The 25,542-nt window shown below is 39.6% G+C and overlaps 1 protein-coding gene across 5 annotated transcripts in view; it reads left to right on the forward strand.

Moving 5' to 3' along the window:
- The window catches only part of LOC132124329 (arf-GAP with SH3 domain, ANK repeat and PH domain-containing protein 1-like), a 159,122-nt gene that overhangs the window by 119,819 nt on the left and 13,761 nt on the right, over positions 1–25,542 (forward strand). For 3 of the 5 annotated variants that reach the window (XM_059535314.1, XM_059535318.1, XM_059535316.1), the window contains exons 4-17: positions 2,861–2,935; positions 3,528–3,577; positions 3,864–3,993; positions 5,600–5,685; positions 7,984–8,059; positions 8,581–8,673; positions 9,921–10,024; positions 10,128–10,197; positions 12,568–12,655; positions 12,917–12,965; positions 13,930–14,093; positions 24,161–24,294; positions 24,637–24,728; positions 24,898–25,084. In XM_059535314.1, the coding sequence (XP_059391297.1) occupies positions 2,861–2,935; positions 3,528–3,577; positions 3,864–3,993; positions 5,600–5,685; positions 7,984–8,059; positions 8,581–8,673; positions 9,921–10,024; positions 10,128–10,197; positions 12,568–12,655; positions 12,917–12,965; positions 13,930–14,093; positions 24,161–24,294; positions 24,637–24,728; positions 24,898–25,084 (1,398 nt within the window). The remainder of the gene's footprint in view (positions 1–2,860; positions 2,936–3,527; positions 3,578–3,863; positions 3,994–5,599; positions 5,686–7,983; positions 8,060–8,580; positions 8,674–9,920; positions 10,025–10,127; positions 10,198–12,567; positions 12,656–12,916; positions 12,966–13,929; positions 14,094–24,160; positions 24,295–24,636; positions 24,729–24,897; positions 25,085–25,542) is intronic. The other 2 variants (XM_059535315.1, XM_059535317.1) reach the window with 1 other exon arrangement.

The following is a 25,542-nucleotide window of genomic DNA, read 5'->3' on the forward strand; positions in this document are numbered from 1 at the left end:
TTTAAATTCTGATAAAGTAAAAAAAAAAAAGATGAGACATAAACACATTAAACTATTATTGATATGTTAAAATGTAAATAATAATAATAATAATAATAATAATGAAATACAGGTGCTGGTCATATAATTAGAATATCATCAAACAGTTTAATTCACTAATATCATTCAAAAAGTGAAACTTATTATATTCAGTTATATTAAATTATATTCATTCATTACACACAGACTGATATATTTCAGATGTTTATTTATTTTAATTTTGATGATTATAACTGACAACTAAGGAAAATCCCAAATTCACTATCTCAGAAAATTTCAGAATATTGTGGAAAAGTTCAATACTGAAGACACCTGATGCCACACTCTAATCAGCTAATTAACTCAAAACACCTGCAAAGGCCTTTAAATGGTCTCTCAGTCTAGTTCTGTAGGCTACACAATCATGGGGAAGACTGCTGACTTGAGAGTTGTCCAAAAGACAACCATTGACACCTTGCACAAGCAGAGCAAGACACAAAAGGTCATTGCAAAAGAGACTGGCTGTTCACAGAGCTCTGTGTCCAAGCACATTAATAGAGAGGTGAAGGGAAGGAAAAGATGTGGTAGAAAAAAGTGTACAAGCAATAGGGATAACCGCACCCTGGAGAGGATTGTGAAACAAAACCCATTCAAAAATGTGGGGGAGATTCACAAAGAGTGGACTCTGGATTCAGTGCTTCAAGACCCACTATGCACAGATGTATGCAAGACATTGATTTCAGCGACTTGGCACCTGCACACAGTGCCAAAGCTTCCAGTACCTGGTTTAAGGACCATGGCATCCCTGTTCTTAATTGGCCAGCAAACTTGCCTGACCTTAACTCCATAGAAAATCTATGGGGTATTGTGAAGAGGAAGATACGATATGCCAGACCCAAGAATGCAGAAGAGCTGAAGGCCACTATCAGAGCAACCTGGGCTCTCATAACACCTGAGCAGTGCCACAGTCTGATCGACTCTGTACATGTTCATACTTTTCATGTTCATACTTGGCCAAGATTTCTAAAAATCCTTTCTTTGTATTGGTCTTAAGTAATATTCTAATTTTCTGAGATACTGAATTTGGGATTTTCATTAGTTTTCAGTTATAATCATCAAAATTAAAAGAAATAAAAATCTGAAATATATCAGTCTGTGTGTAATGAATGAATATAATATACAAGTTTCACTTATTTAATGGAATTAGTGAAATCAACTTTTTGATGATATTCTAATTATATGACCAGCACCTGTAAATAAAAGATGTTTATTCTGTGTCACCTAAAAAAATAATTTGGTGCCTAAGTCTTAACGAATATGAATAAGCCGAGCCTCTTCAATGGACAAAAACAAACACAATTTTGTCAAAATCTGCAGTTTTGGCGAGTAACCTTGTAAACACGTTCTTGTAATAAAGTCCTAAATTACCAATTAGATTTGGGAGAAAACCGGATGTGTGTCAGGTCCGAGTCAGGTGATAACACTACGTGAATCCTGCTGCATCTGATGTAAGCCTAAATAAATGTAGCTTGAATAAATATTAATCTATGCAGTTTATGCATATACAATTTATAGTTTATGCGTGATTAAATTTTAATAAATGCAAAAAATATATATTTTTAAATAATGGCTTTCAATTATACTGTAATGGCTATAATTAACAGCTAAAATTGAGGGTAAAATGCATTTAATAGAGACATCAGTAGCAGTATTGGTATAAATTATATTAATATGCGATTAATCACAAATAATAACAAACAGATGTTTTTTTTTTTGGTTGACAGATGATACTAATGTTTTTTTTTAATTTTTTTTTTTTTTTTTTTACTTACCTTTTATAGATGTTGGTGTTGGGAGTTTTCATTTGGTAGTTAATTTACTGCTGAATATGCATTTCAATTTATCTTCTAATTTTACAGGCCCCTTGGCCCCCTTTACATTTTCAGTTTGATAATCCAGCCCTCAAATGAAGATAAATGGTAAATGGTAAATGGACTGCATTTATATAGCGCTTTCAACAGACCACATGGCCATCCAAAGCTCTTTACAATTTTGCCTCACATTCACCCATTCACACGCTCATTCACACACCGACTGCGGTGTCAGCCATTCAAGGCGCCATCCAGCTCGTCGGGAGCAGCTGGGGTTAGGTGTCTTGCTCAAGGAGCCGGGGATCGAACCACCAACCTTCCGGTTTGTAGACAACCTACATGAACCACTGAGCCACTGCCGCCCCCAAGATAATTTAATAGCCCTGCTCTATAGGCCTATACTTTCATACTCTTTAATTGTAGCTTATTTTATAATTATTATTTTTTTCTTCTTGATTTTTATTGTTTTAACAAAATGTTTTATTTATATTAATAGTCATTTATTTGGTCATTGGCCATAACATAAAAACAATTATCTAGAATTTTATTATCTGTGCTTCCCTGTATTCTTGGCAAATAGACACAATATAGAGTATACAATGTAAATTATTTTTTATGTAATTTAAAGGTGTATATAATGCCAGGTTTTTCTGGGTTTTTATTTTATTTTTTTATTTATGAGACAGTGCTGTGTCACAGCTGGTCTCATCTTGTTACTTGAGTCCAAACTATCTGGCCTCTTGGGTCTGAAACATTAATGTTGATTAATTAAAAAGATCTGTCCCGAAGTATCGGGTGACAATGCAGGTCTGCTCATCCTGATGTGATTGTGTCTCTCTCAACAGGCTCTTTGTGCTGTTGGCTATATTTGATATGTTTTCTCTTATTTCTTCCGTGCTGTGCTTATTCTGTGCCAAGTGTCATGTATAGTATTAACAGTCTCTGCTCTGTTTCAACATCTTTTCCTGCAGCTCCAGAGTCTGAGTCATAATGTGATCTTTACACTGGACTCCCTGTTGAAAGGCGACCTGAAAGGCATGAAGGGGGTGAGAAATATTTACAGTCCTGGTCTCATAGACCATCAGACACGCAGAGCCTAAATACACATGCAGATGCATGCAAACTTTTCTCCACAGTTGTGCTTTCAGACCAAGCCAGAAACATAAACAAATCTTAAAAGATGATGTTGTAGACTTGTTAAAGTTCTTGTAAGTATTTTTGTGTGTAAAGCTCTATTCAAGTAAATGGCTTCATGACGTTACAAACTAAATTAGCCCGCTACAGGTTTAATGTAATGTACTGAATGTACTGAGTGCGGTAAAGTGTGTCTATTTGTGATGTCAGAAGATCAGCAGTGACTACCTAAGGCAGAAGTCAATCAGAGCCCACTAATGGATCCGTCATTTACCACAAGTAATGGTCATGGTCATGATATTCATCACAATAATGATTTTATGAGGCTGTTACAGTCGTAATGGGCTGTTTTTCTTTACTGCTGGAAAGATATCATCCTTCCACAGTGATGCAGATGTGTTACCTCAGCTCAGGATTTTGGGTGTGACATCTGCTTTGATGTAAACATGAAGGGGTCTAATTATTTTTACCTGACTCTTTACTATTTTTCCTTTTTTTTTCCAGGACCTGAAAAAACCCTTTGACAAGGCCTGGAAGGACTACGAAACGAAGATGTACGTTTGCCTTTATGCGTGTTAGCTGAGTGTGTCTGTATACACATTTGTCTATTCGTACTGATTATTTTCTGTCTGTGGGCTTTTGCAATTATCAGATGCATTTTACAGTAATCTAAAAGCACCATCAAAAAGCATTTTCTTCTCTACAGAGGTGATATTATAGCAAAATAAACACAGCAGTCTGTTTGCCAGCTCAGATGAGTTTGTTCTAAATACAAAAAAATATTTGTATTGCTTTTTATGGTCTTTTTGTGGTTTCTGTTTATTTCTTGCAATCTTACAGTACAAAGATTGAGAAGGAAAAACGTGAGCATGCCAAGCAGCACGGGATGATTCGAACAGAGATCACTGGTGCTGAGATCGCTGAGGAGATGGAGAAAGAACGGAGGCTTTTCCAACTACAGATGTGTGAGGTCTGCAGTGCACTTGAGCTGGTTGGAGATCCTTTCCTCCTTTGCAGAAATATACCGTAGTTGATATAGTTTTTTTATTGTTTATTTTGTTTTGTTTGTTTAGATAAATTAATTAAATTATTTAGAATACACCGTATTTTAGCAGAATATTAATTTATATCTTCATAAACAGGTAATTTTGATGCTTTTAGATACAGATAGTTGTGAAAAATCATCAAACAAACAAAATATTATTTTAGTTTATTCTCATTGTGCTGATTGCATGTATATTGGAATATTTCAATAGCTGTGGGGCATTTAATTCCTTTTCCAGTATATGGAGATTATTCTGAAAAGTTTATACATGTACATGGTCAGAGATTTTTTTCTTCTAATGCTCCCACAACCCAAAAAACTTTAAAACATTATCATTACAGTCTTTTTTATGCAATAGTCAGTGAGAAATCATTCATTCACCAGCATGAGTTGACTTTTTTAACAGGTTTTGCTAGTGACATTAACATTCATAAAACAGCAGCCAGGTAGAGCTCTTTAATGGATCTACACCAATTACCCCAGGTTGCTGTCACATCAACAGCTGTTGTGATTGGTACTCCTAATATAAATCAGAATTATGTAATGCTTTCATCTCAGTGCTAATGGTCTTTTTATCTTATGTCTCAAAAGATTCCCTTAGCATTAGAGCAGATGGCTCAGATTGTGATAGAAATGTTTGTTTTATGGATTCATAGTCATCAGTGTTATATTTGTTCATTAGGGAGGATAGCTGTGGGTTATTTAACATGTTAATGACTTGTTTTTGTCAATAGGAATTGCATCTTGAATTTATTCCATTCTCCATCAAGGGTTTGTGAGGGGTAGATGTTTTGTAGATGTAATGTTAGATATCTTAGAAAAAAGGAACCTCAGATTGCCTTTCAGATGGTATTGGACCAAGTACATGATAAAATCGAATATTTTATTTATTTTCCAAATTTTTCATTTAAGCACTAATGTAGAGGAGGCAGTGGTATATTGCTGAAAGTCTGGATTGTCTAGAATCTTTATAACGTATCAGTCTTCTGTATTTGGATGTTTCCTATTTTCCGTTCTTGGTGGTTACATAAGTAAGGTTATTTTTACTCAACAAGGCATTTTATTTAAGTAAAATCTAAAGATGAGAGCAATGAATAATCTATTCTGCAGTGAGGTGACTCATTCAGATACAGAAAGTATTGAAGGAAATTACAAACCCTAGCAAACACATACAACATACCTACTATATGCAACATTAAAACGAAGATTTGCACGCACCCTAACCTAATTAGGAAACTAAATATTGTTGTGTCTCTAACTTTGTCAACAAAACTGTGGCTTTTGGGTTTAAAAGTTATGCACAAATACATTAACACACTCTTAAGATGAGCAGAATGTGTGTGCCATTTCACTACGAGATATATTAATTTAAATATTTGCAGTGGGAAGGACCTGTAATTTTACCTAAAATGATTTTTGAATAATCTATTTCAAATAATATAGCACTTAAGGTTTCAGTCACTGAATATCTTTTGTTTTACTGTTGGGATATTACAGTTTACTGTGTTGTGACCAAATTCTGTCTTTGCAGTACCTGATCAAAGTGAATGAAATAAAGACAAAAAAAGGGGTTGACCTCCTTCAGAACTTGATCAAGTATTACCATGGGCAGTGCAAGTAAGTGACATTTTCTTTCAGATGCGTTTTTACTACGAAAGACATTTGGAATATCAATATACTAGATAAATAAGTCTGCTTAAATCCAAATTCTTTGAGGTCATACAACTGTCAACATAAATGTCTATTTGACGTGTGATTGTTAATGGTCGATATGGGAAGTACAGTATTATTGATCCATGTAACCTAAGTGTCAATGTCCCGAAGGTCTGAAAAAGTGATGAGCTGAAAGAAAGAACTGACAGTGTAGCACCTTTTTTCTTCTCAGTCTCTAAAGATTAAGGTTATTTTGAGCAAGTGTTGCATTTGAGCTGTAGATACATCATCAGAAACCTGCAAGCTTACCTTGCACTTCAAGGTTTTGACTGGTCAGATGTAAGAATGATTGTGTTCTGACTTGTCAGACTTATCAGAAATATAAAATTTCCTGGTGTAGCACTATCACTAAATAAGGAAAAACACTATTTATGGATTTTCTTTATGGATAAATTTCTGGTTTAATTCTAAATCTGGGTTTAATTATAAATAAGTAATTTGGTTTTGTTGTACGGTGAAATGTTATTATTGAAACTCGGTAAGTGTACAAGTAAAGCATACAAGAGTGTAGAGCTGCAGCAAAAACAACTGTAAGATCATGTCCATAAAGTGTGGAGAAAGTTGTTCTATTATTTGATTTGATTTCATTGGATTCAGTGTTTTTGTTCCCAGCGCATTATCCAGTTTAGAGAAATATAGAATATGTTGGTTTTTGTGCATGTGAGACAAGTAATTATGCATATATGTGCACTTATATTATAAATCTTCACAAATTGAAGAAATTGAACAAATAGCCAATAATTACATAGGCAGAAAATTCAGTTTTCTTTCTTTTAAAATATGACAAATGTAATTATACATATACTTTGAAAAGCTCTTTTTTATTTATTTGCTAAAATATGGAAAAGGTCAAATGCAGAAACATGCTCAAACCTCATATATACTGTAAACATCTGATGTGTCCTGACAGCAGAAAGTGTGGCACAGTGTCTGTACTACTGACTCATCCAATTTGAATCTGATACTCTTGGCAGGTTGTTAGTGTTGGCACTATTTTAGTCATCTGTCAATATTTAAAACTGGACATTTCCACCACAAAACAGAATGTTTATTTGTTAGTTCAAAGCTTTAAATGCTTCAAATGTACTTTTGCTAATTAGAAAGCTTTACTTCAATATATTGTTAATATTATGAGCTAATTATATATTTACTTATCATTAACTCAGTCTTTCCAGTTGGCGGGTTTCTGTGTTGTATAGAATCAGAATCAGAATGAGCTTTATTGCAAGGTATGTTTACGAGGAATTTGTTTTCATGACAAGCTTCCGCAGAGTAACAGAATGACAGCGACAGAACAAAAACACAGATAAATAAAAATTAAAATAGAACAAGTAAATAAGAAATAACAATATACAAATTGACAATTGTATATACAGGTACTGTATATTACAATAGAGAGTTTGTATGTACAGGTAAATGATGTGCAAATTTTAAGTGTAGACTAAGTGTGTGTGATAGATAAATAAGTGTATAAATAGTGTTGTGTGTTCTACAGTTATTGTCAAATGTCACGAGATGGATTGCCTGAGGGAAGAAACTGTTTCTGTGTCTGGTCATTCTGGTGTTCAAAGAGGGAGTGAGTGGTCCAGAGTGATTTTGCCAGCCCTTTTTCTCACTCTGGATGAGTACAGTTCTTGGAGAGTGGGGAGGGTTGTACAAATGATTCGCTCAGCAGTCCGGACTACCCTCTGTAGTCTTCTGAGTTCAGATTTGGTAGCTGAGCTGAACCAGACAGTTATAGAAGTGCAGAGGACAGATTCAATGATGGGGTAGTAGAACTGTTTCAACAGCTCCTGTGGCAGATTGAACTTCCTCAGGTGGTGCTGGATGTGAGTTTTCCCAGCCTCACTAGCTGCTGCCTGTCTGTCAGGAGGCTGTTAATCCACTGACAGACGGAGGTGAACATGGAGAGCTGAGTTAGTTTGGGCAGGAGGAGGTTTGGGATGATAGATTTAAAGGCCAAGCTGAAATCCACAAACAGGATCCTCAAATAAGTCCCTAGTCTGTCTAGATGTTGCAGAACATGATGCAGTCCAATACTGACTGCATCGTCCATAGACCTGTTTGCTGTACAGACCTGTTTGCCGTTTGCTTTATTGAAAGTTTATAATTTTTCCTGACAGTATTGAAAAAATATGTACAGCCACATGAAAAATGTGTTAATTCATTGTTGTAATTTTATTTATTTTTTCTTAAAAAAAGCTTTTTTCAAGATGGATTGAAGACGGCAGATAAGCTAAAGCAGTACATCGAGAAACTAGCAGCTGATCTTTACAATGTATGTGCCTTATTCTTTAAAAATGAAACATTTCTTAAATTGTAAAAAAAAAAAAAAAAATGATTTGGTAAAATAATTTTAGCTTTATGGATTGGACTTGGCAATAAAATATTTTACGAATATCTGGGTTACATTACAAAATTTTGTTTAGTGTATTGTCATTTAAAATTGTTATTGCAAAATTTTACTTGTTTCTCTTAGAGCTGCATTACACCTCTCTGTTGTGCACCATTATATTCTTTACTAAGATCTTTGGTCAACTAAAAATAATGTGCATTGACTGTTGCTATACCACGTTTTACCTTGCTGGGCTTGGTCTGAATGGTGGCCAATCATTCATGTGGTCCAGTCTCAAAATATGAAAGTGAAAAATGCAGCTACATATATTATTTCTTAGCATGAGAATATCAAAATTCTATTACTAGGTGAAATATTGCGGTACTTTACAATGATTGGTTTATGTCCTGCACCCCTGATACTGTTACAGTGTAACAAGTTATTTTTGATTTTGTGTGATGTAGATAAAACAAACACAAGATGAAGAGAAAAAGCAGCTCACAGCATTAAGGGATCTCATTAAATCCTATCTACAGCTTGAACAAAAGGAGGTAGGTGTAGAAGGTGGTGTGCCTCAGGGCTCTGTTTTAGGACCAATGCACATTATCATTTAATTGCTACATTACATATGTAAAATATGTAAATATAGTAAATATATTCCGTATTTAAAATACTATACACATGTAGAATTCTAATTACCGTATTTTCCAGACTATAAGTCACACTTTTTTTCATAGTTTGGCTGGTCCTGCGACTTATAGTCAGGTGCGACTTATTTATCAAAATTAATTTGACATGAACCAAGAGAAAACATTACCGTCTACAGCCGCGAGAGGGTGCTCTATGCTGCTCAGTGCTCCTGTAGCCTACACTGAACAGAACAGAGAGCGCCCTCTCGCGGCTGTTGACGTTAATGTTTTCTTTTGGTTCTAAATAAATGCAACTTATAGTCCAGTGTGACTTATATAAGTTTTTTTCCTCATCATGACGTATTTTTGGACTGATGCGACTTATACTCAGGTGCGACTTATAGTCCGAAAAATACGGTAATCCTTTAATTGAATGAGACCTGAAGAGTTGAGTTTTACAGTACATCTGTGGATCTAATGTGCAAACCCTCCTTAAAGCTCGACCTGTACAGGGGAGAGTGTGAGAGGGTGTGCCCAGTGCTGTACCATTCTGGTAGCCAGTATGAAATTGGGCTTGCTGGTAACCAGTGTTGTGCCCCACTGGTTGCTCAGAGAAAAATTACTGACTCTATCATATTCAATAAGCAAAATAAATGACAATAAGTAGTTAGTCAATGAATTTTGGTTTTATGTGCTTAGTGCCAACACATCGTCATGACAGCAAACTTGCATTTTATTATGGTAACATGGTGGGAGACAAGTCTTTAAGCTAGAACAAACCGTTGTGTAGTGTACCATAGTGCATTTAAATGGTTTAACAGATTCAATGCACACAGCTTACATGTACCATGCTTTTCACACCCTCTGCTATGTCTCTCTCACCCGCTTCCTGTATGGATTGAAGTCTAGAAGAGTAAGTGTTCAGTGTGTACAGCATGCCCTGGGAATGAGATAGAGATTGTTGTTGTTGTGTGTGCTGTGCGTGTGTGTGTGTGTGTGCACATTAAATAAGTGGCTGTAAGATAAAGCTGATGTTTAAAAGGTTACAAATCTGTTGAGAAATATTGTAAAATCATCATGTATTTTACAAAAATGCTGTGTATGCAGTATCTGTTGGGACCAGCGACTGCATATTGCTGTTTAAAGCACCATGTGTATGTGTGTTTGTACTTGAGCAGGACTCTCAGAGTAAACAGGGTGGCTATAGTATGCACCAGCTGCAGGGAAACAAAGAGTTTGGCAGTGAGAAGAAAGGTTATCTGTTGAAGAAAAGTGATGGGTACACACACACACACACACACATTTTGATGAGATTTCTGATCAATGTGAGTTCTTGCTCTCTGCTATGAGTAGTGTTATGCAGTATAATTGTTCTGTTGTAGGTTGAGGAAGGTGTGGCAAAGGAGGAAGTGTTCTGTTAAAGGAGGAATTCTCACCATCTCTCATGCCACTGTGAGTAACTCAGACACACTCATGTGATTTACACTGTTCACTATAAACCATGTCATCCTATAATCAGCCTAATAATAACACAGGTCTGATATTTACAGACAAAAGACTTAATCAGCTTTCTGAACTTTGGCTGGATGTCTCCAGAACAACCTAGAGACCCTCCCAACCTGTGTCCCTCTATATAGCTAGCGTAGACTAGAATAATTTTTTTTTTTCAGAATAGTTTTTTGTTATATTGGTTGAAGGTCTCTTCACATCCTGATAACAATCAATAATTGATATTACATTTATATATAAATCTTGTATGGAAGGCTCAGGACCATAGATTATTGAATTCTGTCCATTCAGTTTAGCTGGTGTAGAAAAAAAATAAAAAATCAGATTCCATTACAGAAGTGCGAGCCAAAATTCTAAGACTTGCCAAAATACACAGAGACAGACAATGGAGTAAACCAAGGGGTAAGCATTGCCAGTATTTATACAATACAGAGGAATTTGATGAAATGTTTGGGTTTCAATTGATACGTCAAACTTGCAGAGTTTCTTCTCGAGAGGTAAGCTAAACTTCAAGTTTTCCTAGTAATAATTTTCCCCTTTTGAAATATGGTGTAAGAGCTGTGTATGGGGGAGGCATGGTATGCAAAAGTGGCGTTTGCAAAAAAAAAAAAAATTACGAATGTTTGAAATCATGCTTTATTTTTGTAGTTCTGCTAGGTGACACAAAATTGTATTTATTTATTTGTATGCAAAAAAAAAAAAAAAAATTACTGATTACTCCTTTTAAACCTAATCACATTACTGTTCTGATTACTTTATTTCAAAAGTAATTAGTTACATTACTAGTAACATTACTTTTTCCTCCATTAAATTTATGAAATCCCATTATACACGCTCCCCCAAAAAAATTGTTATTAAAAGCATCAGCATTCACAGAATACTGTTATTTTTAACTAAACCAAGTGGCTGCTGTGTGCATGGTTTGGCATGGCAGAATGCCAGCAAAGAGCGCTGCATTTATAACCTCTAAAAGACGTCTCAGTTCATCGCAATCTCAAAAATCTTTGTTAGAACATGAATCTTTCATAATGTCTACAATTCATGTGTTATGATGAGAGGATTCGTGAGCATGCAAATTTCAGCACTTTATTACTCAATGCTGCAAACACGTGTTATAGCCTAAAGAGAAACTCTCCATAGCAAGCGCCTGTTAATAATTAATATTTTATATTAGTTCATGTTGCTTTTGTGCAATAGATGAATAACAATTTATTTGTTTTAGATATTTTATGTTAAGATATTTCTATTTTGCGGGAGTCCCATGAATAATTTTATTCTCCCACATCCCGCACATGAGTCTCTGCACTCGTGCCTATCAAGTCGTGTCCCGCACTAAACTCTGTTGCATCAGGTCTCTCGGGAGCAGGTCTCTAATCCACTGGCACTTGATTTAACAAGTAACTTAGCATGTGATACATCCTTTTTACAATCTCTAGATTATAAAACACTGCATTCTGTCAGCAATGCAACACAGCAGTAACATATAGTGACCTCAGCTTGTAACTATTTTTTAGAAAATTATAATTTTTTACATTCCTCCGTTACTAAAAAAAATAATCAAATTACAGTAACACATTACTTAGAACACTGCAACACTGGTCTTGTCCTCTCTCACCCTCCACAACCTGTCATAATTTTTTGACTTTTCCCCATGATGTCACTTTGCCTATTGATACCCTCTGTTTCACATTTCATCGTCAAATCAAACCATATTCTGGACCAGTGTTATGTAACCAACATATGTGTTGCATTTCTCAACACCTTTGTTCAACAAATAGCCTGTATGCATATCACTATGCGATTGAGCCTATATCAGGTTTCTAATAGTTAAATCACAAACTTCACAAACTAATATCTAGAGTTTTGTGAATATTATTTATTTGTAAAAAGAAGGAATCTTAATTTAGTTTAAAAAAAAAATATGTTTGATAGTTTTAAAAACTACTAATTTAGTAATGCACTCTGACCTATATGCTACTACAGGTATGTACGGTTTGATACGCTAAAAATATGACACTCAGCTAAAGATATCCATCTGGTGTGTACATATAATAGAAAAAAAGTGTGAAGATGGTGCGCAAGAGTACTTTCTGGTCTGAATGTACCCCGGTCAGACTGACAAACTCAACTGTAACATTTCTGTGGGCTATAGACCAGTAATAGACATACGTTAAATGATTGTCTACCAAAATAATATATAATCTTTGTATTAGCTTTATCTTTTATGATACATTTAAAATCACATGGTCTGGGGTGTTACAGCAGGAATATGAATTAGTCAAGCATTTCTCCTGTTATCACATTTTGTTTCAGTCAAACAGGCAGCCTGTCAAACTCAACCTGCTCACATGTCAGGTCAAGCCCAGCTCTGAGGACAGGAAGTGCTTCGATCTCATTTCCCGTGAGTCAACAGACACCCACAGGGAGAGCTTCTTTTGTGGGAAACCACATGAGTGATTTAGTAGCTTAGTGTAATGTTTTTGTTTACTTTACCATACTCAGTCTGGGAAGAAAATTGTCAAACTTAATTTTAAATAGTTGTATAATTGCAACATTAATGTGAATTATGACTTTAATACCATCTTCTTGTCTTTAATTAGATTAGTGGAAACCATTTCATGTATATGCAAATGGATTATATTTTATTTGTCATGTGTTTCAGATAACCGTACATATCATTTCCAGGCTGAAGATGAGCAGGAATTTATTATGTAAGATTTATTTAAGGGACTTTTATTTTTTTACCACTTTGCATCTGTAATTATAGTAATTTGCCTAGCGTTGAAAGCAACTTTTCTTTTGTGTGACTAGATTGTACTACTTTTATGGCAAACTAATATCACAAAAAGAGTTTGTGATTTTAACTCCCGTCTAAAGCATTTTCTCGATGGATTTGGAAATCTTTGTGGTGAGAAGTCTTTGAAGTTGTGTTTGATTGTTTTAATATGGCAAAAAAGCATCTACCATCTCATAACGTCTAAGTATTTTTAACAGCTGGCTTTGCTTCTTACCTACACTGCTGTGAGCTCCCTGCTGTTTATCAGAGAACTCCCTGACTGAGCCATTTAACAGCCATTATAAGGCTGATTAGAATGAGGCCTTTAACCCCTTTATAGATCAGTCCTGCAGTCCTTTCACCTCTGCTTTGACTGGAATCTCTTTTAAAAGCCAAAAGCCAATCAAATCATCTAGCTAACAAGGAGACATGGCATGCTTTTGAACTTAGTATATCACCCCATTTTTTTGTAAAATATATCTTATTTACGAAAATAAAATAGGAAGATGAATAAGAGGGTCTGAAAGAATGGCTTGGATATTGCTTTAGGATTTAGTCTTGTTGGCAAATTGGTATTTCAGCATTACATGACAGAGTGGTTAGGACAACTTATACATAGTCCATCTTATGTTTTGCAGTAGAGTGTCAGTGTCAGGTTTAAAACAATGGACCAGATGCGCATTAAATATCACATGCAATTTATCGTGCAGCCCTAAACTGTGTACAGCTACCATGCGGTCAAAATTGACAACTTTCCTAATACGTGTTCCTGTTATCCCAGCATGTTATTCCAAAGAAAAATGCATTTGCACTCTTCAGTTTTAGTTGTAAAACTGTACATAAAAAAAGATGGAGAATGCTTCTTATGTTGCTCTGTTAATGTGTTTTTGCCTCTACAGCTGGATCTCAGTGTTAACTAACAGTAAGGAGGAGGCACTTAACATGGCCTTCAGAGGAGAGCAGGGTGGAGGAGATGATGGGCTGGAAGATCTCACTAAAGCCATAATAGAAGATGTGCTGCGAATGCCCGGAAATGAAGTGTGCTGTGATTGTGGGGCTCCAGGTGCATATCTCTGTCTGTCCATCCATCCATCATTTACCATTATCTATCTATCTATCTATCTATCTATCTATCTATCTATCTATCTATCTATCTATCTATCTATCTATCTATCTATCTATCTATCTATCTATCTATCTATCTATCTATCTATCTATCTATCTATCTATCTATCTATCTGTCTGTCTGTCTGTCTGTCTGTCTGTCTGTCTGTCTGTCTGTCTGTCCATCTATCTGTGTGTCTGTCTGTCCGTCTGTCTGTCTAAAAAGGAAATAATAATATAACCGTGTCTGGTAAGATTCTCGACTTTGTTTCACTCTCTCCTCTCACGTCTGTTCTCCACTCAATCTGTTTTTTATTTTTTTGAATACCTATTTCTGTTTCTCTCACTCTTTTACCAGTGAAATCTGTTTCTCTCATGATGAAGCAGCAGCAGTGTGAGTGTGAGGATCAGGCAGTCAGTACAGACGAGCGCTGTTACATCACTCTCTTATGTAATTGGCTCATGCAAGCTGTGCTAAAAGTTCTGAGAGAGCTTCTGCTCCAGGGATTATTTGATCAGCCTCTTTCACATTCATTGTTTTCTCTCTTTGCAAGAGGATAGAGATATGACTCTGGAAAGGATCATGGTGCATTTATACTTGTTTTAATTTGTTGTAACATAAATCAATGAACAACTTAAAATTGAGGAAATGCGTTTTTATAAATTGTCAGGTTTATCAGTGAAAATTTTTATTGCTATCCTGTTAGATGACCATTGTTAATGAGTAGTGCCAGAATAAAGTCCTAGAATTCACACCAACGAAATAACTATCAATAACTATACCTATAAAGTTTTAATCATGGTAAGTCCGCACCACAATTATAACAATAATTACAAAAAATAAATAAAAATAACGTTGGTGTAGACACTAATATTAGCTATCTTTATATTTATTGTTCTTGGTGTGAATGGTTCTTTAATTCATATTATGTATGAGATGCACTATAGACAGAATATTCCGTAGATATAAATTGGATTATGTTGTTATACAGTATAACTATGTTGTTGGGAGGTTGTTAGCATGTTGCTTTATTGCTTTCATAGTTAAGGTCTCATAGCTACTTTCATATGCAGTTCTTATGTTTTAGGTGGTTGGTACTAGCACGTTGTTATATTACTAAGCAGTTGCTAATGTGTTCTACATGGTTGTAAGCCCTAAGCACATAGCTACTTTTATATGCAGATTCTAATGTGTTTTAGGTGGTTCTTTTTCTAACTTCGCTCTGTGTTTCACTATGGGAATCGCTTTGGGCGTGACCAACTACGGAAGCTCCTATGCCTCCACGTCTGTCTTTTACAGACAGGTCGACCTGAGATCAGGCTCCGCCCCCACCTTTATTACTCAGGTCGACCCCTACGAAGTCATTCTCGCTTTCTTCCCGTGAGGGACTACCGTGAGGCTCTCTCAGCACGTCCGACCTTGTCGCTGATTTCGCTTAACTGTTCAACAGGCGGGCCGTCATTGGTTTTCGCCACCGAACGCGACATCAGTGGATTGGATTGGGACTGTGTTGAGTGTCAAACCGAATAGTGTCCGCGTCAAGGCGAGCTATTCTGTTCGGAATATCGCGTGTTATCACGACGATAGGATTTTCAGTGGTGTCAAGCCACTGTAGGCTTTACGCGTTAGGGCAAGCCGTGAAAAGGGCTAACTACCCTGTGAACCATCAATCGGACTAACGTGTTGTGACGAGTCTTCGAATCACTCCTTCTCTCTCCAGCCGTCATGTCGACAGTCATTACCCCCGCCAAAGGGAATGAGTCGAAGAATGAACCCGCACCCCGCCCGTGTCCATCATCATGTGGAGCAACCATCTCGGGCAGGGATCCCCATCCCATGTGCATCGTGTGCATGGGCACTAAGCACGCTCAAACGTCGCTTGCGGACCCACAAACGTGCGTTCACTGTGCGTCATTGCCGGTTAAAATTTTGGAGAGAAGGCTGAGAGTGGCGGTGGCTAGCCAGCAGGACCCATGTCTGACTGGAGCCATCGCGAAAACTAAGGCTAACGATCATCAGCGAGCTACCACGACGAGCTGGGCTGAGATGATGGAAGCCGAATCCCCGGATATGCCTCCTCTGTTCGATGGCCTTCTCGCACACGAGGAGGAGGAGCCGGGAGACGAGGACGCAGAGGGCGATGCTAACTCTGACCTCCTCGACTTGGACATGGACGAAGAAGAGGAGGAAGACAACGCTCTCTTCCCCGTCCAGCAGTCGAGACCTCCTAGCGCGACTGACACTGGCTCTCAGGCAGACAGTAACCTGCACGAGGTATGCAAGCGAGCCGCGGCTAAACTGGGCCTAGCGTGGCCCGCAGCCCAGGATTCAGAAGGAGCAGAGAGGGGCCTTTATGACGAGAAAAAGCTTCCGCCTGCTCAAACCACACAGAGACAACTCCTACCCGCCGTGCCGGTGTGCATGAAGGAGATGTCCCGCCATTGGGGTAGCCCCTTTAAGAGCAAGCTCCCGACCCAGGGATGCTCTAAACTTGAGATCCAAGGGATGGGAGAGCTGGGGCTGGCCGGACCCCCAGCGATGGAGTCTTCAGTGGCCTATCACCTCCATCCCAATCGCCGATCTATTTCTGCCTCTTCCCAAATTTCCCAAACAAAATGGAGCGTCTGACCGCGTCCGTCTATCAGAGGATGTACAAGTATGCGGCGCAGTCAGTGTGCTCGCTGAACGCGGTGACTTTACTGTCAGCGTACCAGGCGGAGATTTTGGAGGAGATGGGGCGACAATTAGATACGGGAGTGCCAAACCCAGCTCTCTGGGACGAGATATGTGTGGAAAAATGACCTGATTCTCCGCTCTTCTCGTGGCGCGGTTCAGGGCTGTGGCCGTGTTATGGGCTTGGCCATTTCGGGTGAGAGAGCGTTATGGCTGAACCTGTCTGGATTAAGCGACGCTCAAAAAGCTGAGGTGATGGACGCTGCGTTCGACCCAACTAAGGGCTTTTTCGGACCAGCTCTCGAGAAAATGAGAGAAACCAGTACCCTCAGGAAACAGGAGGACGAGGCTTTTAACCTCTGTTTACCGCGCAAACAAACACCGTGACTACCCTCTCAGCCAGCACGGCAAGGCTTTGCAGCAGCCGCTGCGGCGAGAGAGAGACAAACGGGAGCTAGGAGTGTGAGACCGCCTCCCAGCAGACAACAATCTGGCTATCGTCCGAGATCTGATGGCTCCGGACCCTGGGGGAAACATTCATTTGCGGCCGCGGCGGCGAGAAACCGCCCACCCCACCCCGATGATCGGAAGAAAAAGCGTGCGACCTGACACGCGAATGTTTCCCTTCACTTCTCTCTCCGCCCGCAAAGAGAAAGAGGAGGTCCAGCCCTGTTGTTCTCAGTTCAGTAAGGGCTCCAACTATAAGCAATCAAGTTCGAAATGTTCTCCAGTGTCACCAAGCACTCACACGGGGTTTTCAAATGCCCATCAGTTCAGGGGAATGTTTAATAAAAAATGCATTATCGCATCCAGGCCACAGGCTGAGGGCGATAGGCTCCCCCAACTCATTAAACACAATAAATGTTTCACTATCGCAGCCAGGCAGACAGCCGAGGGCGATAGATTGCAAAAAAATACAAACATTGGGATGTGTATCCCTAGCCTCTCCGCTGGAGGGAGCGCGCGCGTCTCAAGAAGGGGTCAGCGCGGAGACGGTAATGACGTCATCAAAGCGCGCCTGCGTTGGGGAAGTATACAGGGGACCTCTCTCGGCTCGCATACTCAGTTGGCGCACATGCGCAGCTCATCCATGGGTTGTAAACACGATTTCACGGGGATACAGGCTTCAATTTGCCATGAAACCACCCAGATTCAATGGTATAATAGCCTCAGTGGCCGAGGGAGAATCAGCTCACGTCCTGACGGCCGAGATAGACACTCTTTTAGACAAACGAGCCATCAGAGTAGTGCCAAAGGAAGTGAGCTGACAGGCCTTTTATTCCCGTTACTTTGTGTTCCCAAAGAAGGGGAGCACATCTCTGCGCCCAATTCTAGATCTACGTGTGTTAAACAAGCACCTACGGAAATATTCATTCAAAATGTTGATACACAAAACACTTTGTCGATCCATCCGCCAGAACGACGACGATCGATCTGTCAGACGCGTATTTTCACATAGATGTTTACCCGTCTCACAGGAAGTATCTAAGGTTTGCATTTCGAGGCACTGCTTACGAATTTCAGACGATGCCCTTTGGTCTGTCTCTAGCGCCAAGAGTATTCAGCAAATGTGTGGAAGCAGCACTTTTCCCGTTGAGAAACAAGGGGATAAAAATACTGTCGTACATAGACGATTATCTGATATGCGCCTCGTCGAAAGAGCAAGCAATCAAAGACGCAGACATGGTGTTATTGCATCTCGACAGCTTGGGATTCAGAATAAACATGGGAAAGAGCCGCTTAGAGCCAGCTCAGCACACAGAATATCTAGGGCTCAGTATAAACTCCCTCTCGTATCGAGTCACTCTGACAGAGAGGAGGATCGCGTCATTCACTCAGTGTCTCTCCCGTTTTCAGACGGGGAAAATTGTCCCGTTCAGACTGTGCCTACGAATGCTGGGTTTAATGGCTTCAGTGATATCTGTAGTATGGCTGGGACTACTAATAATGAGAGACTTTCAGCGCTGGGTCGCGCATCTGCGTCTGTGTTCTCGGCGTCATCTCAGCCGACAGGTGAGAGTGACTTATGCGTGCGTCAGAGCGCTCAGACATTGGGAAAACCCCGCGACCCTCAGATCGGGGATTCCCTAGGGGCAGTGTCGTCAAGAGTCACTATGACGACGGACGCATCATTAAAGGGCTGGGGAGCGACGCTGATGGGCAGAGCTGTGAACGGCGTTTGGCCTCCTCAGCTGATTCACAATTGATTGATTTCTAGCGCTGAAACATTTTCTGAGCTTCATCAGGGGTCAGCATGTTTTAGTGAAAACAGACAATTCCACAGTGGTTGCTTATATCAACCGACAGGGGGGCACACGCTCTCTTCAGCTGCACCAGCTGGCAAAAGAGCTGATTGTGTGGTGCGACATAAGGCTTTTATCCATCAGGGCAACCCATGTTCCAGGGATATTGAACAGGGGGGCGGATTTATTGTCCAGAGGAAATCCTCTGTACGGAGAGTGGAAACTTCATCCTCAGGTGGTGAAGCAGATATGGCAGAGATACGGCCAGGCAGTCGTAGATCTCTTCGCCTCGCAGGAAAACGCTCAATGTCCTCTGTACTTCTCTCTGGCAGACGGAAATGCACCATTGGGTGTGGATGCTTTAGCCCACCCATGGCCAAATGTCCTGCTGTATGCAATTCCCCCTCTGAGCCTGATTTCACCCACTCTAGCCAGAGTGAGGGAAATGGGATTGTCACTGATACTGGTAGCCCCACGTTGGCCATCCAGACCTTGGGTGGCCGAGATAGTTCAACTACTATCGGGTCAGCCGTGGCCCCTCCCTCCCCGGAGGGACCTCCTGTCTCAAGCGGCGGGGGGGGAGGGGGGTCTACCATCATCACCCAGACAGGATAGCTCTCTGGGCCTGGCCCGTGAGAGGTGGAATTTAAATGCAGCAGGCCTGCCCCCATCAGTCATACACACTATACAGAGTGCAAGAGCCTCTTCCACTCGTTCACTGTATAGTAATAAATGGCGAGTCTTTGAAGAATGGTGTGGAAGGAGTCATATTGTCCCTTTTCAATGTTCAGTGAGGGACATATTATGTTTCCTGCAGGATCTGCTAGATAAAGGGAAAGCTTTTTCTACGATAAAGGTATACTTAGCGGCTATATCTGCTTGTCATGTGGGTTTTGGTGACAAGACAGCAGGTCAGCACCCTTTAATAAGTCGATTTATGAAGGGGGCACGACGTAAGAGGCCAGTGGCCAGGCGAATGGTCCCATTGTGGGATTTGTCTACAGTCTTAGAGGCCCTTTCTCAACACCCTTTTGAGCCGTTGGAAGCTATAGGGTTAAAGCTTCTTTCTCTTAAGACAGCACTACTGTTAGCGCTGGTGTCAGCTAAGAGGGTGAGTGACTTACAGGCGCTCTCGGTCAGCCCATCTTGTCTGCAGTTTTCTACAGGGTTGGCAAGGGTTTCCTTTCGCCCTAACCCTGCTTTCGTACCTAAAGTAGTGGATTCGTCATATAGATGTCAGACTACGGATCTTGCAGCTTTTCACCCTCCTCCGTTCTCTTCTCCGGAGGATAGGAGGTTGAATGCCTTGCGTCCGGTACGGGCACTTCGTGTGTACGTAGAAAGGACAGCAGGTTTCAGGAAAAATGATCAGCTGTTTGTGTCATGGGCTACTCCTCACAAAGGGAAGCCATTGTCACGTCAGCGACTGTCCCATTGGATTGTAGAAGCTATTTCCTTAGCATATGAATGCAGAGGTTCCCAACCTCCCGAGGGCTTAAGGGCCCACTCCACTAGGGGCATGGCGACGTCATGGGCCTTACTTAGGGGCGTTTCGGTCCAGGAGATCTGTGCTGCAGCAAGCTGGGCCACACCACACACTTTTGTGCGATTTTATAGACTGAATGTGTCTGAGCCATCCTTAGCTCATACAGTGTTAGGAGCCATCACGTCGAGTCTCATATGATCGGTATAGCGTACGTTGCAATCCGGGAGTAGTCTATATCTCCCAAAGTGAAACACCGAGCGAAGTTAGAAAAAGAACGATGGGTTACTTAACGTAATCCCGGGTTCTTTGATAACAGAGTGAGGTGTTTCACCAACACTTCCCTCCTTGCATAGGAACGGGAAGAAATCTCTCTGAATGACTTCGTAGAGGTCGACCTGTCTGTCAAAGACAGACGTGGTGGCATAGGAGCTTCCGTAGTTGGTCACGCCCAAAGCGATTCCCATAGTGAAACACCTCACTCTGTTATCAAAGAACCCAGGATTACGTTAAGTAACCCATCGTTAGTGGCTAGCATCTTAGTATATAGTTTTTCTCATTTATGTGTTCTGGGTGGTTGTTAGCACATTGCTGTGAGGTTGTTAAGGTGTCCTGGAAGGTTGTTAGCACATTGCTGTGAGGTTGTTAAGGTGTCCTGGAAGGTTGTTAGCACATTGTTACATTTATTCCACACAGTTTCTTTGGTGTTCTGTATGGTTGTAGGGACTTTGCTCTGCAGTTGGTCAGGTTAAAGATTGGTTCCATGTTATGAACTAGGTGTAAAAAAAGTCACATGATTTCAGGTATCATTTATGTCAGTAGCACAGACTATTGCCGCGTTTCCACCGAAATTACCCGGAACATTTGTACCAGGAACTTTTTTCCCAGGAACCCACCCCCCTCCCCGCCCAGACCTGCTGCTCTCTGTGTTTCCACAACGGTGTAAAGTACCGGGAAGATTAGGCAAATAGACTGGTGACGTAGGTCTGCGCACGTTTCTCAATACAAAGTACGCTGAATTTGGGCGTGCATCCTTGGTAGTTCAGGCTTTGCGCATTAGACTCGGGAGTGAGATGTCCGCTACGACGCAAATCAGGTAATTCTGCAAACAGCAGCGTACTTGATAACTTCAGTCAGCTGACCATGGCTACTGATATTTTCCTCTCTGTATATTTACAATAAAACGAAATTGGATATCAAATACCACTGCCTCCTTTTGTTTTCATTTAAACATAATAACAGCTGCAGAAATGTACTTAGTTCAGGGAAATGTGTATATACAGTCATTACAATGAAACTAAATATTATATAATTTTGCCTTTTTTATTTTCATTTTAAAATATATAAATAAATTGAATACAGACCAAAGATAACCTGTTAGATTTACCCAAAACGAATTATATGTTATGTTTAACCACTAAAGAGACATCAGAGCCAGCGGCACACATCAGAAGGTCTAGCCGAAGTGAGGCTGCTCTCAGCGGATACATGAGGACTGAGCTCCCACTGATCGCGTGGAGTTCACGCCTACGAGATCGGCGAAACACATTTTATTTTCATTTTAACATATAGATAAATTGAATACAGACCAAAGATAACCTGTTAGATTTACGTCTGAAATACTTTTAAAATTACATTTCATGACACAATAACAGTAATATTTTGAAAATGATCCGAATAAATGGTGGTTGAACTCAACCAATGCTGCGTTTACTCAACCAATCAGCATGTTTAGCACCCAAGTCCCGCCCCCGAAAGTTCCGAAACTTTGAAAAAGTACTACCTCGCCAGCAGGGACTTTCTGAGGGGCATTTTTTTACCCGGAACTTTATTTAGTTCCTGGTTCCTGTGGTGGAAACACACAGAGTACCAGGCCAAAGTCCCTAGTTCCTGGGTAAAGTTCCTGCGGTGGAAACGTGGCATATGTGGAATGAGTATGCTTCATAGTTGCATATTACTCATTTAAAAAATGAACCATTCTGGTCAACTGAATCATTGATTCAAGGGCTTATAAATGAAGTTTAGGAATCATATTAGAACTTATAGAGCTGTGTTGAGCTGTAATTCAGCTCCTCAGCTTAAAGCAAAACACTCATCTGTCAAGGTGCATGACTCCTTACACCAGTGATGTTTGAAAACATACTGGTTTATTTTTTTTAACCAGAGAGATGAATGATTGTATTTGATTGGACTTATCAGAGAAGAAATAATGTACAAGTACACCTGGGATTTACTGACAATGCAGAGAAAGCTGCTAGAGAAGACATGATTCTATATTTAGTTGCTGTGTATGTGTGTGTTCCCTTATCTTTGCTGCCCTGTCACTGGTTCTGTTTAGGGGATTGTTACTGGCCCTCATGGAGCCACAAACACACCTGCTGCCAACACTTACACACAAACAGATTGTGTCATATTCTCCTACAAACACTGATAACAGTGCACTCTGAATTAAACTCCATTCAGTATTTGCCATTCCATCTTCTAGAACAGTGGTTCTCAGTTGCAGTTCTGGTGACTCCATTGCTCTTCATATTTTGCATGTCTCCCTTTTTTAACACACCTGATTCAGATCATCAGCTCTTTAGAAGAGAAATCCATGCATGAACTGTGTTCTGATTCTGATTGACAGTCACACTACACAGTGTTCATTGCTCCTTACTCCCTGAACACAGGAAATCACTTTGCGCTATGCCACTGCCTGCAGCACCTTCACACAGATGAAACTTACTGTACTAGAGAAGTGTGAAGTATGGCATAATTTTTTGAAGAGTTCAGATGCAAAAGCCTCTAAGTACTTTTGACGTTCTTCTTTAAAATTACCATTTCTTTCTGGCTACTATGTATATGTTTCTGTGTAAGTACTGGCACTTCTGAAAGGGTTGAGGATGGGATTTAGCGCATGATGAACTGTGTCGAGAGCATTCACTACTTAAGTATTGTTATCTCATTTTTGACCAAGATGGCTTTTAGTGGCTTTTGCCTTGCAACTCTTTAAATACAATTTAAAGAGTTGCAACCCCGGTTCGAATCCGGGTCATGGCAACCCTTTATCCAGAGTGAGGAAAAGGACTCAGAAAATCACTCTGGATCCCTCACATCCAAGTCACCCCATCTTTGAACTTTTGCCATCTGGCCGGCGCCTCAGAGCCGCAAATACAAGAACAGCAAGGCACAAGAATAGTTTCTTCCCCCAGGCAATCTACCTCATGAACAGTTAAATGTTTCCCACGTAAACGTATGCTTATGCAAATAAAGCAAAGGTTTTTTTCCTTTTTTTTTTTGTTTTTTTTTTTTTTTTGTGTCTGTGTGTTGTTGTCTCTGTTTACTGGAAGCTTATGTCACTAAAACAAATTCCTTGTATGCGCAAGCATACTTGGCAATAAAGCTCTTTCTGATTCTGATTCTGATACAATTTAAATTCACGTCTTGCACATTTTAATGTCCTTTGAATGGACCATATACCCTCTCTTTGAACTGGAATCATGGTGGAATATCATTTGAAGTCCACTAGAAATTAAAATTATGAGTGCAACGAGGACCCCTTGTGGTAAAATGTGTTTGTTTCATTTCCTCTTCATAATTTTACCTTTTATTCTTTTCTTTTCTGTTTTTTTTTATGTTCTCAGATCCCAAATGGTTGTCAACTAACATCGGAATCCTGACATGCATCGAATGTTCAGGCATCCACCGGGAGATGGGCGTCCACATCTCACGCATTCAGTCCATGGAGCTAGACAAACTGGGAACCGCTGAACTCTTGGTGTGTATGATGAGACAGATATTTTTTAAGGTCTTAAACAGGGGATCTCTAGGGATTCTTTGGCAGTATTGCGGGTGTCTGCCAGTTATTGTTTGATCACAAACTAATTTATGTGACAAAATTAAAAAATATATATAGCCAGATTAACTTTAAGCTTAAGTTCAGCTAAATGTTTTATTGTCCTTACTACATGTATCAAAATGAATCAAGTTAGTTATATTAACATAAAAACCCGTGACTGTCTACTTAATTAATAATTATTTATTCAATGATATGTGAAGAATTGGATATATTGTAATTTAGGCATATTTCATTTTGTTTTCCTCTATTATTTGCTTTCAGCTGGCCAAGAATGTGGGAAACAGTAGTTTTAATGAAATAATGGAGGGAAATCTTCCTTGCCCCTCTCCCAAGCCCACTCCTGCTAGTGACATGTAAGTGTTTATAGCAAACATAAAATTAATTGTCATATTATATTTGAGTTTTCTAGTGTATTGAAAATAATTTCTGGTAAATGATAGATTTTCTTTATTTGCAGTTGCTTAAACATTTTTGAATGTTTAGATATTAATGCTATTTCCCTTTCTCATATGTCGATCTTAGGACTGTTCGTAAGGAGTTTATAAATGCTAAGTATGTAGATCATAAGTTCGCAAGAAAAACCTGCAGCTCAGCAGCAGCCAAGATGAGTGAGCTGTTTGAAGCCATCAGGTCACATGACCTACTCGCTCTCATCCAGGTGTATGCTGAGGGGGTGGAGCTTATGGAACCACTACCTGAAGGAGGACAGGTGAAGGACAGCATCTGAGTCAAATCGATCTTTAAAGATATAGTAACTTGGACAGTGGGGAAATAGGGTCACTTATTCATTTTCCATTAAATTTTCTTTTTTTAAAATACTTTTTAAGGACCCCTCATCTTTCCTAATTTTTGAGAATGCCATTGTTTTTCGTTCACTGAAAGTTTCATCCATTTGTGTGCCGCTTTGTGCTCTCTTCACTAAATGCATGACTGCACCTCTGAACATAACAACAATTAACTGTAGTAGCAACCCATGGTGACATAGGACCCAAACAGATCTAGTGATGTGCTTGATATAAATTAGATTTTATAAGAAATTAGCATTTGGCATTTATTTATTTCCTCATGTCAGAATGCTTTTTCGGTCTGGATTCGGACCAGAGTCTGCTAGTTGGAGACCCCTGATGTAACCTACTGTATGGCCAGAGCATAAGCTTATTACGGTCA

This window comes from Carassius carassius, chromosome 42, assembly GCF_963082965.1.
Source record: "Carassius carassius chromosome 42, fCarCar2.1, whole genome shotgun sequence".
Lineage (NCBI taxonomy): Eukaryota > Metazoa > Chordata > Actinopteri > Cypriniformes > Cyprinidae > Carassius > Carassius carassius.